The following is an 18,588-nucleotide window of genomic DNA, read 5'->3' as shown; positions in this document are numbered from 1 at the left end:
TAATCTATATTTCGTCTAAACTGATTCACCCATCTATCTTGATACAAAAAAAAAAAAAGATTATGACCAAACTCATTTTAAATTAGCTAATGGGCAAAATAGAAAATTGATCAGTCGGCCAAAACTAATTGTATTTGCTAGCCAAAAAGTATATAAAATATATATATTATATAATTAAAATAATATTTTATCGGCTATTATTTTTGAAAGTGGCTAAAAATATACATTTCCCAATAGCTAATGGCTTCACTTCGTTTGAGTTAGATTATAAAAATTACATATAAATAACTTTACAAAAATGTGTGTATATGATAAAGAATTTTAAAAAATGAAAAAAATGAAAAAGATTAGATCTGCGCATGATAGCACAATTTCCCATTATCTTATAAAAACCGTTAACAAAATAACTGAACAAAAATCTCAAGTTCTCTAACAGTACATCAATGGCATCTTCACTACCACTGAGTTTCCACATTATCCCACAGAACAACAACACACCAAAATCCCTCTCACTTTCACACCAAACGCACACTTCAACTTCATTTCTCTCCCCACAGTACTCCTCAACAACTTCGCTCTCAGTATCTCACATTTGCTATAGTAGTTTGCCGGAACGGGAGGAATCGCGGTGGTTAAGGGAGGAGCAGCGGTGGTTGAGGGAGGAGGCGCGGTGGTTAAGGGAAGAGAAACGGTGGGAAGCAGAACGAGAAGCTTTGTTGCTCCAAATTCAGAGTTTACAGCTCCGTTTAAAGGAGGTTGAGAATAGGATGAATTCTCTTCCAGAAACTTCTGTAACTGAGACTGTTGCTAATATTGCTAAATTATTGCAGGTGTGTGGTACATCTGGATCTATTTGACTAATCCACACCATCCAATTTAGGGCCAGTTGGATTATTAAAACTGATTTACTTAATATTTTACTAAAAGCTCTTTCGATCATAATTCTGGATTTACACCATGATTATTGCTTCATTAGAATTGATTATTTAGACTTAGTTATCTTTTCATTGAAAGAATTGACTATTTACCTCAGTGAATTTTAACACGTGATAGCAGGTTAATTACTATGTTTACCAAGTTGCCATTTAATGATTATGAAGAGACTAATTGATTATTTACCGTTAGTATATAGAACTTAAACTCTAATAATAAAGGCCTCTATTAACTTCTTTTTAGATAATTAGTATAGTGGTATCATTTTCATGATCCAAAAAAATAAACAGCAGTATACTCTTTAGAGTGTGATCATGTCTATTAAACTTTATTAGTATCAAATTTTATGCATTTGAGGCTTTAAATTTTTTTTCTCGTTTTCTTTTTTTAGAAATTCAACTTGGAAAAATTTCACCTTCTTTAAACTAAAGTTCTACAATTTCACGAATTTCTGAGATTAGTAAAATGGCAATCTATTGGTAAATTATTCATGATTTGCTTGTTTGGTTTCAAGTGATGCTTGGATCTTGGTAAATGTGTTACCGTTGCTTTGAGAATTTAAGGAAAACAAACACAAATAAAAACAAAATGAAAGATTTTCTAGTCATTGGAGAGCATATTTTTTCTTTTAACTTGATGTTTTTATGTTTTTGAACAGTTTTACTGTTAGTGCATACATGAAATCTTTTTTTCCTGTGTGTTTCTCTTTGGTTTTCTAGCTGCTAAAGGAGGGGGAGCTGGGAAAGAACGTTAATGTGATTACAGAAAGCGGGTCGATATCTGTGCCATTAATTTTAGAAGCAGCAAAAGAAAATGAGGTTATAGTTAAGGAAGCAATAGAGCAGGAGAAGGTGATTAGGGAAGTTCCTAAAGAATCAGAAAGAGAGGGTAAAGAAGCCAAGAAGAGGCGGCCATTGAGAAAGGGATCTGAAGGAGATGAAGTTCGACTGCTGCAGGTCTGTTAACTTAGAGTTACCATTTTTTTTTTTATCACATTAAAGTAGTGAATTCATTGCTCTTGCTTGTTTGATTGATTCTTTGCTCTATTTTGTATTTTGACATATAGTAGATGTATGGCTTACGTTAATGCAGTCGATCCGTTTAAAGAACAACAACAACAACATACCCAGTATTATCCCACACCGTGGATCCGTTTAAAGAACAAGTGCCAAAATAGATTGTAGTCTTAAAGAAGCTGTCACTTGCAACCTGTAGGTAATGAGAACTACGTGTAAATAGAGTAATTAATTTAAAAGGAGATTTAGCAACGATTTTTTCTGGAGGGTGAGTTGGGTGGGAAGGTGTTTTTGGTTTCATGTCATGCTACACAGCAGAGTCTAGTGAATAGATGGACTGGCGAAAATTATATCTGAAACACAATACAGGCACCTGAAATTTACAGGTTGACCCATAAATCTGTGTCTTCATAATGGATTTTCAGCAGTTGTAGGAGTCTTTGAGACAAAAATACAATTGCGAAACTATTAAACATACTAATTTTTGTTTCTTGGCTTAATTGTTTGGCAATCTCAACATTGCATTAAAATACCTCCAATAACAGAAGCTCCATCATTTCATTGCTGCCCAATTGTTCATTTGCCCAATACTTGGGTTTTCTTTCTTCCTTCAGCAGCACTTATCTGTCATGTGATCTTCATCAACATGTAGTAGTCCTTGTACCGGTGTCACCAAGTAGTCCAAGATATATACCTCAATGGTGGCCTTTGATATCTAGGATATTATAAGGACCAGATGAACTTAATTATTAGGAAACTAAAACCAAAAGTGTTATTGTCTCAGATATACATCAACACCAAAAGCATAATATTTTCATATGGTCACTTCCTTCTTTTGGCATTTTTATGACTCTCTTCTTCAGTGTTATGATTAATCAAGCTAATTTTACTGAGGTATCATGGATGTGACACAGAGGATAGCCTCTTGTCCTTTTATTTTGATCAGTAGAGAGAAATATTACTGCTTGTGTTCTGGAGTCACTATTTATACTTGAGTTTATTTTTTTAAGTGAATGGATTGACAATTACAGAAAATTTCATACATTCGACTTTCTTATTCCCTGTGGTCAACTTCATATTAGTTTTTCTGTGTGTTGTGGACTCCTGAAACTTGGATGGCATTGGATCACATAAACACATATGTTATGGCTTATTTTCATGGATTAGTTCTTGATTTGCTTTATTTACTTAACCATCTCTCTCCTTTGTGGGTTCTATATCCTTCTAATTTAGTGTGTCACCTAATCATCTTCTCCTTTTTAGGAACAATTGTTAAAATTGGGTTTTTATTGCGGTGAGGAAGATATGGAATTCTCCAGCTTCACTAGTGGGACTGAGAGTGCTGTGAAAACTTGGCAGGTATGTTCTAAGCTCCATCTTATTTTCAGGAAAGTCTCAAATTATATTTGGCTTAGCTGTGTGTAATATACATATGATTCATATGTTCTCTCCTATCCCCCTGGGCAGGCTTCATCTGGTGTCCCAGAAGATGGGATTATGACTTCAGAACTTCTTGAAACATTATATATGGTGCAAAATATTGACGGAGTGAGGGAAAATCCCAAACAACCAGATGGAACTGAAGCAAAGGTGTGTTATCCCTTCTAACTAACATAACAGAGGTCTATACTGATATCTTTGGCTCCCTACAAATTTTGAAGTCGAAGCCTCTTTTAATCCCAGATATTTGGTTTATCTTTTTCTTTTCTTTTTGTAATTTGGCTAAGTGAAGAGGTTTATCTGACATCATCGTAGAGTATAAGCCGTGGCCCTGTCTGGTCTTGAATGAGCATTCTTCCATGAGACTGTTCCATGATTATTTCTTGATGTGTCATTCACAGGAAATCCTAAAGAAATGTAGCTATGAAATTCAGTAGTTGCATCCATATTATTCGAGTCATTGTGACTAAAATTATGCATTTTTCTAAAACGGTAGGAAATTGACCCATTTGTTGCCTTTGACAAATGACAACTGCTTGGCGAATTAATCATTATTAGGGACTGGTTGCACCTAGTTTTTTGCCACTGTAGTTAATTCTAATGCGGTTGACATTGTCAATACCAAAAGATGATTATGGATGTATGCATTACTTGATAGCGAATCTCTCCTGCCAACAAATAGGTTGCTAAATTCAAGGACATTTGGCGCTCTTGAACTTTAGAAATAGCTGAGGCATTGATAAACTTGCATGCGAAGAATTGTTCTTTCTAAGTTCCACCGCTTACTTTCTCTTCTTCTTTTTTCAGTCTAGCAACCTCTTTCTCTGATCAACATATGACGCGAATTTGAAAAAAAACAGAGAATGCATTCAATGCAATTTTTAGATACTAGCCACTTACTTTTTGTTATTTATTCGGCATACATTATGTGTGGGGGGGAGGGGAAGGGTGGTGGTGAATGGGAAACCTATTCAGTAAATGGTTGTGAACGGCTATGTGAACTGAGGGTAAACAGTGTCATTGAGTAATTAGCATAAATAAGGTGACCATATTCGAGACTTGGATACACATGATCACAATGATAAACATGACAGCTCTTTCTTGTTTATCATTCTTTGCCCGTATGGATTGAGTTCTACTGAAACTACATCATCATAGTGAGTTGCCAATGTTTTAATTCAGATTCATCCTGTAAAATCATAAGCAATCTCAGACTAATAAGGTTTATAATCCAATGTTGTCCTTTCCTCCTCAGACTAGTGCAAATGGTGCCCCAGTTGCATCTATCATGGAAATAGAGGAAGTTCAGCAGACAATTGTGAAAGAAGACAGTGTGTCTGAAACCGAGGTGTCACATCATCGAGTCTTTCTCCTTGGAGAGAACCGATGGGAAGAACCTTCCAGACTTACTACAAGTAGGAAACCGGCGGAGACTACTGGTGGCAGTACCACCACGAAGTGTCTTACTTGTCGCGGAGAAGGTCGCCTGTTATGCATGGGTATATACTCTGTCCCTTCTCGTCTTTGCACTTTTTAGTACTAATTTTTGAAGAACATGAAATTTTTTATTCAAAATGGAATAATGGGAGGATTATTGTCAAACCTTCTGATGATGCCGCCCTATCTTACTATGCACGTTGTTTGGGTAAAAGAAAGATCATTGTTATTATTATCCTTTTTCGAAGCCTGAGTTTCTCATAATTAGTAATCCAAATTGTAGTTAACAATGGCAAACACGTGAATACAGTCACTGTGAGAATGATCTACTTATGAAAAAAGGAATTTCTTGATTATTGTGGTAGCAACTCCGCCTACGTGAGTGCTCACATTGCCAATCAATCTTGGATAAAGGAGGAAATCTTCCAGTAGGTAGGACAGCCAGCATAAAACAAGTCAAGTGTAGATGAATCCTCACAATACAGAATACATTGTATTGTTCTTGTGATAGCAAACTAATGTAAGTTTTCCCCATGAGAATTATAGCGGTTGAAAGATCAAATCAAGGAACATTTGTAACTTGTTAAATTTTCACCAGAGGTACATCGGAATGCTAGTCATTGTCTGTGATCATCTGTTCCCGTGGCTAACTTTGAGGTCGCCTTGCGCAAAATCGCGTCTTTTAAAGCCATCTTCTGTTAACTTCTATTTTTGTGCAGAATGTGATGGGACCGGTGAACCAAATATTGAGGAACAGGTTAGAGGACTCTGAAACCTTTCCATAACTGTAGTTTATATGGCTATTTTTAATTCTATCAATATTGCTTGAGAAACTTATCTTGAAATTTTTTAGCAGTTTATGGAATGGATAGATGAAGGAATGAAGTGTCCCTATTGTGAAGGTCATGGATTCGTAACTTGCGATGTTTGTGAAGGCAAAAAGATAATGCAAGTTTAGTGGATATATATGTGCAGTTGTATATTCATCTCAATTTCAGTTTTCTACTTTTGATTCTTCACCTTTGATGGTAGATAGACCAGAGATAAATTGTATACGTGGATATTTAAGAGGGGCTAGAAAGAAAACATCACCACAAGTCAAATCTCTCTATAACCACCTCATTTGTTTCGATATTTTTTTATTGCTATAGTGAAGTGTTGTTATAGAGGATATATATATATATATATATATATATATATATATATATATATATATATACATTATAACATAAAAATTGGTTCTGAAAAGAATATAGCTTTTGTAGTAAATAATTGTTATATAGGGATGTTATAGCGAAGTCTGACTGTATTTTATTTCATGATAGTGTCACGCATATAAATGTGTATAATAAAAATACAGAGAAACCCTTAATAGTTTTGGTGATTAACAGAAGGTACAAAACAAGATAAAATTATAAATTGAAGATGATAGAGATACTAAAGGCGTAAATTATATTATAATATCGTCACCAAATCATTGCGAAGTGAAAATTTACTGCTAATACAATTATCAAAAACCAAACTAGTTTTGTTCAACATGCAGATGTTACTATTGCCAGTATTCTCTGTTGGTCCTCTTTAACATATTTTAAACCAATAAAAACTGCATCATGTAGCAAAAACTATGAAGGGTTAAATAGATTTTTCACTACCCTTTTTCGTGTACATATGTATGTAAATATTGCACGAAGTATTTTTTTTTTTCCTCAAAGGTCCATCTATGTGGTAGTATAGTTTCATCACATCTTACATCTTCATAGATTTGTCTTTGGTTTGTTTGAAGAGACGTGCCTCGTCTCTGAACGCATGGTAACAAACTCTTCTGCAGCTGAAGGGTGAATTCCCACCTGGAGTAATAAACAGAAGGAAAATAAATGAAAATGATATAGCTTGGTTATTGAAGACAGAATACTGAAACCAAAAATAACACGAAACAACTCAATATCACCATTCTTTAGTGATGAGGATTCAGCCTACAGGGCAACCATTCTATGAAGTAGTTTTTTTGAAAAGGTGAAAAATATTATTCACAAATCCGTATAGAGGGAGCAAAATCTAAACACATATCCCTCTTCTAGCCTTGGACGGATTCTATGAAATCAAGTATTGATTCTGTTTCTTCTACAACAATTCTATTAGTAAAAACTTAGTAGTCTTTTAGGAAGATATCGTAACAATAATATAAGACTTACTGTACTGTCAAACTGTTCCTTGGTTGCTCCACACTTTAGTGCAATGGCAATGCCCTGTTAGAGGAAGAAAAAAATTTTGTCAAGCGAATGAATATATAGAAACCCTAGAGTAATGGCAGAAGGAAGAAATCCACGAGGGGCATTAAGGATAAAAATTTAAAGCTCATCTGTCATCCCAGAAGAAGCCACTATTGTCACTTGATTCTATTATTTACTTAAATTAAGAAGAGAAAAAAATCAAATATTTCATTTTTCGAGATTGACGCCCTTCTTCCATCTCCATATCAAAAAGCAATTCTAATTTCTTAGGCACTGGGGAGAAAAATCACTGAAGATTTATGTTCCCTTTTTGGAGCCAATAGTGGGAGAAAGAGGTAGCAAAACTAGCTCACATAGTGCATGTAGGGAAGCAATGATGCAGGGAAAATGAAGACAAGTGAGTGATAACCTAATAAGGGCCCTCCACCTCTAACCATGAGGTTTTAGAGGTTCACTTAAGGAAGCAAAGTGGGGTAAGCCACTATTGGGACACCTGGATGTGGGGTTTCAGCGGTGAGGTTTACCATCCTGGAGGACAAAAAGGATGAGCGGAAGAATGAAAACACACACGGGATGCATATCAACAAAAACATGAAAGCATAGCATATAAAGATGACAGGCAGTGGGGCACAACATCTATAAGTAGGACATTCAGCAAAAACATGTGAACTATGAAGCATAAAAGGGAGAGCGATTTCAGGAGAAAAGGACATTGTTTGAGGGTCGCTTAATGATGGAAGCTGTCAAAAAATTTTAAAAAAGGGCAGCCCGGTGCACGAATCATCCCGCGTTCACGCAGGGTTCAGGGAAGGGCCGCACCCCAAGGGGTGTGATGTAGGCAGCCTACCCTGATGCAAGTATCAGTGGTTGATTCCACGGCTCGAACCCGTGACCTATAGGTCACACGGAAGCTGTCAAGAATTTTATGGAACAAAAAGGATGCCACCCTGGACGACGATGAGAATTAATTGAGCAGTCTTATTCTGCCATGAAGACTCAGATGACACCAACTACATGGCATAATACTCAAATTATTCACAGTTGAGAAACTCATCCTGGCACTCATAAAAGAGGAAATATTCAAGGTTGAAATTACCAAAAACATAGAAAAGGTAAGTGTACAAACAAATTATATGCAGCATTGACGCAGAAAATACATGCCTGCATGATTTCTGGTGCGTCTGGACCGCACATGGATGCTCCCAAAACTTTATCTGTCTCGGCCTCAACAAGAAGCTTCATTACTGACTTCTCTTGTCGTCTGTGACATCATGAATGTTAGGAATTAGTTGCCACAGTTGTACTTCTTATTAGTGTAAAATTCAAAACATCATGCCGTCGAAGAACCTAATTAAACACTGCTCAAGATTTAATGCATAACACGGCTCCAAGATTCAACACTGCAGTTGTTCAATCACATGAATGCGACATACAAGAAACCTGTAGTTATCCAATATCCAGTACTCATAACATATGCTGATATTACCATTTTGAACAACTAAAAAGATACTGAAAAGAAAAATCTGTCACCATTGTAGCTTTAGCTTATTTGCACACAAGAACCAATTTAAACGCCAGGAAGTAGAATTAGCTGAACATATTGGACTCTAATGGATACTCATTCGGGGCAACCTACTGACAGCAAATTAAAAAGTAATTTGGTGGGTACCCAGAAATGGTGTTCTTCATTGGATTGAATGTTGACGTGTAAACTGAAACTTCACCATTTACTTGCTCTATGGCCTGTTCTTCGCCAAGCCCCACAACAGAAAGAGGCGGGATGCTGTCCAACAAAAAATATGAAACGAGATTATAATCTTAGTGATTAACCACAAAGAACTACTTTCTACCAGGTAAGGGCCTACTTCACAACATTGAAGCAACCAATTTCAAAAGTGTGATAAAGAAAATGAGAACTGATTAAAACTAGTATCCACTGACGCTTCCGAGCTAATGTAACTGCCACTATTGGTATTTATTGTCAATTTTCTTCTCTAGATAATTTGGTATCACTAAAAGAATTCACCCACAGTCTTCTTAGAATCATCAACTTCGTTGACTGGTTTTCATCAATTGACATCAATTTTGTAAAGACAATGGACTTTGGGTCTACCTCAACCACAAAAAACTAGCTCATGACTTGAGGATTGTCCTGGACTGTATAAAGAGACTACAGCTCATTCCCTCAACCTATGTGAGATATTCTAACACCCTCATATGCTCAGTACTGGACATCTGGAGTGTGGATAACATAATTTGGGCGCAACATCTGGAAACATAACAGGGATTGGTCTGACTTTGTTATGATGTAAAGAAAATGAATCTTAAGTCTAACTCAACCCTAAAAGCTAACTTATGAGTTGAGTATTCTCCAAAATCATACATAAACTACCTGCTATTCCCTATGTTAGAAACTCTAACAGACTTGATCGCCAATAAGTACTCACTTCTGCTGTGCTCAAACCATTTTACAAAATGTTTCCATAAGCTTTCCTTTGAGATTGAACTCAAGAAGCCAATTTCTTTGGAGAATGTTTACATCAGCTGTCCTATGAGATGGAATTCAAGTAGGCAATTTCTTTGGTGTCATGTTTTTCCCTCTAGAACTCAGCTCTCTATGAACGGATGGTCACAGTTATTTACTTGCTCAAAGAGACTTGGTAACTCTAACAACTATATAATGGAAGATCGTTTTCAAATTGATTATACAACAACAACAACGACCCAGTGAAATCCCGCTAGTGGGGTCTGGGGAGGGTAGTGTGTACGCAAACCTTACCCCTACCCCGATGGAGTAGAGTATACTAGTTTGAATTATACTGATAAAGAATAATGGACTAGGAAAGAGGGGGGGGGGTCAAGAAGGTACAAAGAGGTACCAGAAGACCGCACATGGGATATGTGAGTAGTCAGGCTTGGTAGGTTTTCCGCCGAAAACAGTTTTCTGCAGTCATGAAGCACAACAAAAGTAAGCAAATTATCCTTCAGATGACAACAACAAGCGCAACCGTAGCGAACACGACAATCCAACTTAAGGTCAACTAAAAAAACTTAGCAGATAAGAGCATAAGAAAAAGTTACCGCAAAACAGGTTCCTTCCATCAAAGCAACTGGTGTAAGATTCATGCGATTGGTAACATCACCGATGGCCCAAATGCTAGGCACATTGGTGCGAGAGTACTCATCTACCTGGAACAGAACATGGAGGTATCTCTCAAGACAATAACATGAAAAATATTTTACTTCACTGGGAAATACAGCAATTTGCTAAACAGTTATCAATAAAATGGAAATATTGACTACAGAATGAAACAGAAGCATGTTTACAAAACTGATGCTAGAGAAAATTAACGAAATCATATTATCTGAAAGAGTGTATTCGTGATTCGATGATATAGGTCGATTGATTTTTGTTAATTTAAAACAATCTTAACTAGTATAGATTCATAGAGCGCCAAGCAAGGTATGTTTTTCACTTGGTTGGAAGTATAAAAGGGGAGGGGCAATCTTCTACATGTGAAAACGCACTAAAGACGTGAATTAGTTGCTACACTTCGAAGTTGGTAATCAGTTGGGGCGGACGGTCTTGAATCTATCAAAATATAGTGGGCAATGCTGGCTACAGTAGAGAATGTGGTGTTCAGCTGAACCCTCAAAATAGAAAAAAAGATGCAAAGCATGGGAATGTAGCTCCATTTGGCTCTTTCTAGGCACCTTGAAGAGAAAGTCAGAAAGGAATAGGGGAGTGTTCGAAGGTGTGAAAAATGATCTGTAAAGATGAAGGCATGTCTTCTATTTCTAGTTAATTTTTGGTGCATCCACAAGATTCCTGATAGTATAAATAATTGGATGTTATCTGGAAAAAAACCATATCTTTGTGCAAGTTCTCTACTCTCTTTTTTCATGTGCAAGTTCTCTACTCTTTTATTGTTAGTATTTGTTTTGCGATTTCTCTACTTTAGTATACCACTTGTATACTAAAACTCTTTCGACAGCCTCAATGAGATTATTCTAAATAAAAAAAAACAACTGTTCTTGATTGAAAAAAAAAGAAGCAATTGTTCATAAACTTAAGTTAGTCCTGAATATAAATAATGAATATTATCAATTTAAAAGCAAGAAATTTTTTTGACAAAAATTTAGAAGCGAGAAATTAAGAAACCACATCAACCATGCATAGTGACTAGCATTGGAAACCGACTAACGTTAGAATTTCATAAAGTGGAAAAAAGGAAGTAGCATTTAAAGACTCATAATGCAACTTTTCCCCTTGTTTTAGACTCTTCAACGTGCGCGGTGGATCAGCAGACGGGCTGACATGAACCATGCATAGTGACTAGCATTGGAAACCAACTAACGTTAGAATTTCATACACTGGAAAAAAGGAAGTAGCATTTAAAGACTCATAATGCAACTTTTCCCCTTGTTTTAGACTCTTCAATGTGCGCGGTGGATCAGCAGACGGGTTGAGCAGGGGTGCACATTAACATAAAAGTAACCCAGCTGAATAAAACCACCAGACTAAACACTTCACATAAATTATACTCAGTTAACCCTAAAGTCCTGCAAGTGCCTCAACAGATCTCATTCCTCATAACACATTCAATAGATGACCTTATGCCATTGAAAATGAGAAACTTCACGTTCAACTTTATAGCTCAAATCAGTATCACATTTGCAAATATGTGGACCACATCTAACAAAACCCACAATCCCCCACCAATCATCATTTCATAGATTTTCATGAAGAAACTAATTAGGGAACTCGATAAATAGGATAAAGCATGTTCTAATAACCTTCACGGCTTGCATCTTGTCAAGCTCAACACCAACAGCATCCAGATTCAACCTTTTTGTGTTAGGGAGACGGCCTGGAATACATAGTACTGAGCTGCTTAGAATATTCCGAAAGAGAAAGGGAGTTTTAAGAAAAGGATAAAAAGGCAATGTTAAGAGACACAAGCACTGAAGTAACTAGAAAATGGTTCAATATTAGTCTTGGCAACAGAGAGGAATATAGAAAGGGGAGAAAAGAATAGGTGGAACTTCCAGTTGTATTCCACTGCAAGTCTAAGCGACTGGATTAACAATATTTAATATTTATAGGCAATGCTATTTTCTGTCATTCTTGATGCTTTATTCTGTACAATAGGGAAAATATATTCCAGAACTTATGTCAAAATATTGGTTATAGGTCGTGAAATTTCAATCAAACCAGAGGTAAAATGGCTGGGAATCACTTTTATATTTGATGGTAGTGCTGAACCTAATTCCCAGATGCGAGTTTAACTTGTGAGGATTGAGGAGAGGATACTTGGACAGCCAAAATATATTTTTGACCAACCCAATGGACTTGGTCACCATCTTCTGACTTCAGCCCTTCTATTCACTATATACATGATATAAAATTACCAGTTGCAAAGAGCACAACATCTGCCACTATCACTTCACCATGATCTGTGTGCACTTTGATACCATCCTCTGTTTTTTCAAGCTGAAATATTAAATTGCAGTTAGAGCTAGAAAATATGAAATGCAATTACTTGAATCATATGCAATAAAATCATAGCAATGAAAATCAACAAGAAAACGTTTCTTCGGGTAAATAGAGTAGAACTTTCTTTTTACAGGTAAAATGGAGTAGAACATAACATAAAAGGATAAGTAGTGCCTTCTTTGTTTTGGGGTGGGTGGGATGGGGGTAGGTAGAGGATAGCTAGTGCGATTAGAAAGTAACGTGCCGGATAACCAATCAATGTAAACTATCTGCTTTTTTCCAGTCCAATTCAAACTGGACAAAGAGGATGAAAATTTCTCTCTTACTTCTTTCCCTGTCATATCAAACTGTAATTGGTGAAGACTAAAACCTTATGTATATGCAGAAAAATTCAATAATTCCTTGTGGAACTAGCACCAAAAAACAAGCTGTTCAGCCTCTATACAGCCATGGAAACAAAGTACCTTAGTCAATGTCGTGCAAGGATGCATAGTGATTCCTCTGCCTTCTAGATTTCTTGCAACTACAGCTCGCATTTCATCATCAAAACCTCTGCAAATTCAGTTTGGTAACATAACAATGTCACATGACGTGTCACAAATTTATAAATTATAATCACCAGAAATCACCAAACTTCATGTCTTACAGTGATTCACTAGAATAGCATTTTTCTTTTAACTTTGATTTACATAATTATAGTGCAGTTTATTCAATGAAATGTAGTCTCACTTCGATAAGAACCCACTTACTCTTTTTAGAAAAATAGAATTAAAGATGATGAACAATAAGACATATTTTCACCTCAGTGGGAGTTCCTTTCTGAAACATAGATCCACTGTTGCACCCATTCCTCGCCATATTGAAGCAAACTCAACAGCAATGTACCTGTGACCAAGTAAGTAAAAATAATATTTCACATCCTAATTCATCGATGGAAATGAATTCAATAAAACAAAGATATGGATATGTACAAACCCTCCGCCAAGTATCACAGCACGCTTTGGTAACTCTTCCAAGCTCAAGGCTTCATCTGAAGTTATGGCGAGCTCCTATTTGCACAACATATAGTAAACAATAAAGAAAGACAATAGTAAAAGACATCGAAAAGAGCAAATTAGATGCAACAAGATAACCAAAGGAAAAGAAGGGGACAAGATAATACAATCAGCAAAATAGCAAAGAGAAAAGATAGAAGAGAAACTACGGAACTTATATTTTTTAAAGAAAGATGGAAGAGAAACCATGGAGGAAGGAGCCCGAGGAGGGAGCAAGATAATCAACAAGCAGATTGTTAAACTTCCAACTAAAGTTATCTCACACAGATTCTAGATTCAAGTTCTTCATAGATGTAATGAGCATGCCAGGGAGCAAAGCTCCTGAAAGATTAAGCTCCATTCAACCAGGTTGTAGCAATAATTGTGAATTTTAGAAGAATCTGATTCACCTGTCCTGGAATTCCTGGACGATGAGCCCTACTACCAGTTGCAATTAGAATGTGCTTCGCCGAATAGCTTATCTTGGTGCCATCCAGTTGAATTACCTCAACTTCATTTGGACCTATCACCCTTCCCTCACCTTCAAAGAGTTTAACTCCTGCATTTGAAAGTAGCCTCTTATAGATCCCATTTAACCGTACAATCTCCTTGGTCTGCAAGTTTGCAACACAACATTAGCAAAATTTGTATTTTGGAATTTATATTATCACTCAAAGGAAAACACGGGCTAGTATAAAGGTGGAAATTTCTGTTTCTGCATGTAAGAGAAATAAGTTTGATGAGGCATCCACATAATAGACTCCACAGTGAATACCGTATAAAAGCTATCTACTGTGTGTTTTATTTTGCCAGATGATGTTGACTCCAATCAAAATAATTTTTTCAATTTCTTGTATATGATGAGGTCAAACTTTCCACAATTATTCCACTGGACTTCCTCAGAGAAATGACAAGTTCTAAAACAGAATTTTAGATAAAGTACTGACTCTGTCAATCACGTACAAAGTTACAGTTCTCAAAGGAGTTTAAACTACCTTCTTATGCAAAAGCTTCTTCCAGTTGAAGTTGACTCTCTCATTCACTTCCCATCCATAACTCCTTGCATCCTGCAGGTCACCCAAAAGCATTAAGGGACCAAATTACCCATATCCCATACACTCTATGTGTTCTCAAACTAAGGTAAGAGGTGGAGAAATAGAAATAGGTAGCTCTGTAAGCCAAACTATTTTGTAGGTGTAAAGTTTCACCTCCAGCTCCGGCCCATAGGCTGCTCCATAAACCAAAATCTTTTTAGGAACACAACCACGAATAACACACCTGCACAAAATGAAAGTAGGACTTAAGTTTTACTATCAAGAACAATTGACTAACTTAAAGAAACTTGACATAGATTTCCCTTTGGTTCAATAATGAATCTAATAGCTGATAGGAAAACTTGCAAACTCTTCTATCACAGAGCTCCATTACTTAACATTGATGGAACAAGAGATGAAAATCTCAATGAATGTCACATATAATGATATATTTATTAAAAATTGTAGAATTTTGTTCTGCAATTTTTAACCTTCTTATATACATAACTAAACTCTGAAAAGTCACTTCCATAAAACAAACTTGTACCTAATTAGAATTTAGAAGTAACAGTTATACTGGTATGTGTTAAGTATGGATAATTTTGTATTCCTCACAGACAACATCTTCAATGTTCCCATAGTGGCATACGATATTACTTTATTGTGCAGAATAAGCTGGTCCACTAATATTTCTTTTAATTCAAAAATATGCATGGATGATACTCAAGATAGTATATTCTCATTTTTTTTGATAAGGGAGATAGTATATTCTCATACTGCTACCAAAATGTTCCTACCACATGATAATTATTGTTTTATGAGGAGCAATCTTTATTCTTAACAGGCAACATACAGACTACAAGAAAGAGAGCCCATTTTCAATTGTAGTTATAACTAACACAAAAAAAGCCATAAACACAAAATGGTCTGCAACTTAAAAGGCTATAAGCCAAAGCATGATAAACTTACGTTCCACCAACTCCCCCACTAAGTTCAGAGCTGATAGGATGAAATGGAAGCTCACAGATCGCAACCTTCAAACACCAATATCAAATTCTTGAGAAAAGGAAAACTGAAAGAGTTCTTTTCAAGGACTAAAAGCAGATAAGTAAACATGTGTGGTAAGAACTGCCAAGGAATAAGAAAAAACATGTATCATCATATATAACAGAACCAACTGAAAGCACAACCCTTGAGAAAGAGAGAAAATAAAAACATCAAAATTTCTAATCAAGCATGTTGCTTATAAATTGCTTCAGTTAATGGAATCCAACAGCTAAAGCCATCAGATGAATAAGACCTTAAAGATGCTGCATCTTAAATTAATGAATATGTGATTATACTGGTTTCTCCATCCACCCATCTATGACTAGATCATTCTAGTCTTAAGGCTCTGTTTAAGTGAGTTCCACAAAGAGAAGCTTAAAATACAACCTGAATAGAATAGTCATGACTTATGATGGGCATCAATTATCAGGTCAAGCTAGTACAGAAGAGACCGCTGAAACCAATAACAACAACAACAACAACAACAACAACAACATGCCCAGTCCCACATATGGGGTCTGGGGAGGGTATATATGGGATTGGGGAAATTAGTGTGTACCCAAACCTTACCCCTACCTTGTGCAGGTAGAGAGATTGTTTTCAAGAGATCCTCGGCTCAGGCAAACTCAAACCAATAAATAAGGGGACAAATCATTATAACTCGGTACTTATTCTGCTTGCCATTGTTCTTCAATAATGTGAATGGAAATTCATGGCTCATGTATGATAAAGACGCTAAGACCAAATAACCAACAAATAAACCCTGGGGCAAACATTTATTAGCTTCACCATATATTTCAATTTGCCATATCCATCAGCAAAACCAATTAAAATTCAACCATTTCAAGTGACCTTAAAGCTACAGTTGAATGGAAAGATCCCAAAGACTCCGATTCATTGTTTCGAACTAACTACTAAACAACATTAAATTAGAAAAATATGAACCATAAACAAATTGCAGAAATACTATATACCTTAGCTCCATATTGGGCTGAAAATCGACCAGCTCGAACCCCACCACTTCCAGCGCCTATTACGAACAAATCAAAGTCATAGTGCTGTTCTTCTTGACCGGGTTTGTCCAACTCTCCATCAATCAGCATCTTCCTAGCCATGATTACAAGTCTGTACAAACAAAACCGACAAAGGACTATTATCACAGAACAGTAAAACATCACCACTACTTCCATATCTTGTTTAGCAGCAAAGAAAATGTCAGAAAGAGAAAGGGGAAAAAAAAGAGGAACCCTTGTGATAAGCACATGAGAATTACAAACAAAAAAAAATAAAAAAAATAAAAAAATAAAAAAATAAAAAAATAAAAAAATAAAAAATACTTAGCGATTCAAAGCCTCATAAACCCCAATATTTGAACTGACCAATTAACTCAAAAGATGCCTAAATTGATAAAGAAGAAACTTTTGTAAATAGCCCAAAAAAATAACACCTTAAAACAGTAACTAGATTTTACTTTTTTATTTTCTCCAAATACCTCATAACTCTGTCCACCCAGACTTAGACAGATGGATTCGAACCTAAGACTCATGGCTTTCATGCCACTTCATTAACCACTAGGCCACACCCTTGAATGCGATCAATTTATACTACTCGGGAGGGGACTCTTTAATTCTTATATCATACCAAGATTCTTAGCAACAAACTGAAGAAAGAATCACAATACCTTAATGAGTATGAAATAAATAGTAACCAGTAAAGTTGATTTCTTTCAGCTCAAGAAAATAGTACAAGGATCCTATGAAACTAAAACAAGAGGTTTATATATACTCAGAAAAGACGTGTGTGAATTGCATAGCTGGGGTTGGATTAGAATATATATACTACAAATAAATAGTCATTTATATGATGTTTAGAAAATTAAAATAAATGTATTAAAACGATTAATATAATCTTAGTCAAAGAAAAAAGTTGTCAGTGACTACGTCAAACAAAATGCAACTGAAGAAAAGTCTAAAAATAAAATGATTTTTATTTCCAAATTCAATAATTTTCCTTTTAATATCACAATAGAACTGTAAAACAAAACATAAAACAAATTCCCTTTCGACAACCCTAAAATCAATTCTCTCACAATCAAATTCAAACACGCAAAAAAAAAAAACCTAAAATATTAGAGGATTTCACTGAAAGCTGAAAACATGGAGTTACGAGTCGTTAGAGAGAGAATGAGATTACTTTTACTCGCCGCCGGTTGACGATTGCCGGAGAACTCAACAGAGAATTAATTGTAAGTGCTGTTTTGCTGCAGTGTAGAAAACCTGTGAAGGAGAGGAGAATCGGAATTTATAAAAATCGGATGGACCGGGATTGACCGGTTCAGCTAAGGGAGTATGCAAAGACCGGAATTGATGATTAGCGGTATTTTTTTTTTTTAATCCGTTCCAAAAAGAATAATCATTCTAAATTTGGAAATAATTTTACTTAAACATACTTTTATAATCACACAAATACTCTGGCCCCTTTTTGAATTGTTTAGAACCACAAATTCTAAAAGTATTTATTTTTTCTTAAACTTTGTGCTCATTCAAACATGTTCACATAAATTCGAAGGGACGAGCGAGTAATAGATTTTGAAAAACTAATTTCCTTTCATGTCTTATGACAACCAACTAATATATCAATCAAATTAACTAATCTTTAATACTCACTCCGGTTTCTAGTCCCAAATATTAGTCTTTTTATCAAAATTAAAATTAGTTTAAAATATTTAATATTGCAAGAAAACAAAAAGTCATTTATTATAGTACCTTATTTTTCAAATTTACACTTAGTGCTCCAATTAGTAGTGTTAATTGAGTGAAACGTAACTTAGAGAAATTGTCTTATGATTAAGACTATTAAATGTCTTTCTTTAAGAATTGTAGAAAAATTGTAAAAGACAAATAATATGGATAGAAGAGA

The 18,588-nt window shown here is 35.5% G+C and overlaps 2 protein-coding genes across 6 annotated transcripts; one reads left to right on the top strand and one right to left on the bottom strand.

Annotated features, from left to right (window-relative positions):
• The first annotated feature begins 378 nt into the window (after positions 1-378).
• Positions 379-5,923, top strand: LOC104097013 (protein disulfide isomerase pTAC5, chloroplastic). 3 transcript variants are annotated; one of them, XM_018771110.3, is made up of 7 exons: positions 379-830; positions 1,653-1,889; positions 3,213-3,308; positions 3,417-3,539; positions 4,645-4,888; positions 5,546-5,583; positions 5,680-5,923. In XM_018771110.3, the coding sequence occupies exons 1-7, from the start codon at positions 444-446 to the stop codon at positions 5,782-5,784; spliced, it is 1,230 nt and encodes a 409-aa protein (XP_018626626.1). In that variant the 5' UTR covers positions 379-443; the 3' UTR covers positions 5,785-5,923. The 3 variants fall into 3 exon arrangements, with proteins under 3 accessions (XP_018626626.1, XP_009601808.1, XP_009601807.1); XM_009603512.4 differs by having other exon boundaries at positions 381-830; positions 5,683-5,923; XM_009603513.4 differs by lacking the exons at positions 5,546-5,583; positions 5,680-5,923 and adding an exon at positions 5,425-5,471 and having other exon boundaries at positions 380-830.
• A 338-nt stretch (positions 5,924-6,261) lies between these two features.
• Positions 6,262-17,983, bottom strand: LOC104097014 (glutathione reductase, chloroplastic). 3 transcript variants are annotated; one of them, XM_009603514.4, is made up of 17 exons: positions 17,863-17,983; positions 16,644-16,794; positions 15,592-15,656; positions 14,797-14,866; positions 14,584-14,655; positions 13,999-14,202; positions 13,530-13,603; positions 13,356-13,439; positions 13,019-13,106; positions 12,470-12,551; positions 11,855-11,928; positions 10,139-10,246; positions 9,937-10,001; positions 8,727-8,840; positions 8,219-8,318; positions 7,019-7,072; positions 6,262-6,673 (listed from the first exon to the last, which is right to left on the bottom strand). In XM_009603514.4, the coding sequence occupies exons 2-17, from the start codon at positions 16,782-16,784 to the stop codon at positions 6,581-6,583; spliced, it is 1,488 nt and encodes a 495-aa protein (XP_009601809.1). In that variant the 5' UTR covers positions 16,785-16,794; positions 17,863-17,983; the 3' UTR covers positions 6,262-6,580. The 3 variants fall into 3 exon arrangements, with proteins under 3 accessions (XP_009601809.1, XP_009601810.1, XP_018626625.3); XM_009603515.4 differs by lacking the exon at positions 17,863-17,983 and adding an exon at positions 17,351-17,487; XM_018771109.3 differs by lacking the exon at positions 17,863-17,983 and having other exon boundaries at positions 6,262-6,429; positions 6,577-6,673.
• Between the last annotated feature and the right edge of the window lie 605 nt (positions 17,984-18,588).

Source organism: Nicotiana tomentosiformis, chromosome 9 (genome assembly GCF_000390325.3).
Source record: "Nicotiana tomentosiformis chromosome 9, ASM39032v3, whole genome shotgun sequence".
Lineage (NCBI taxonomy): Eukaryota > Viridiplantae > Streptophyta > Magnoliopsida > Solanales > Solanaceae > Nicotiana > Nicotiana tomentosiformis.
Note: the sequence above shows the minus strand (reverse complement) of the source record. Positions and strands in the feature narration are given on the sequence as shown.

What these genes read in the sequence shown, in the direction of transcription:
- LOC104097013 (XM_018771110.3), top strand. Translation starts at nt 444, where the DNA reads ATGGCATCTTCACTACCACTGAGTTTCCACATTATCCCACAGAACAAC. An exon ending in GTGCTGTGAAAACTTGGCAG is followed by an intron (nt 3,309 to 3,416) that starts GTATGTTCTAAG and finishes CCCCCTGGGCAG; the next exon opens with GCTTCATCTGGTGTCCCAGA. An exon ending in AACCAAATATTGAGGAACAG is followed by an intron (nt 5,584 to 5,679) that starts GTTAGAGGACTC and finishes GAAATTTTTTAG; the next exon opens with CAGTTTATGGAATGGATAGA.
- LOC104097014 (XM_009603514.4), bottom strand. Translation starts at nt 16,784, where the DNA reads ATGGCTAGGAAGATGCTGATTGATGGAGAGTTGGACAAACCCGGTCAA. An exon ending in ACAAGATGCAAGCCGTGAAG is followed by an intron (nt 10,247 to 11,854) that starts GTTATTAGAACA and finishes GTTCTGTTCCAG; the next exon opens with GTAGATGAGTACTCTCGCAC. An exon ending in ATCCCATGTGCGGTCTTCTG is followed by an intron (nt 8,841 to 9,936) that starts GTACCTCTTTGT and finishes TTTGTTGGACAG; the next exon opens with CATCCCGCCTCTTTCTGTTG.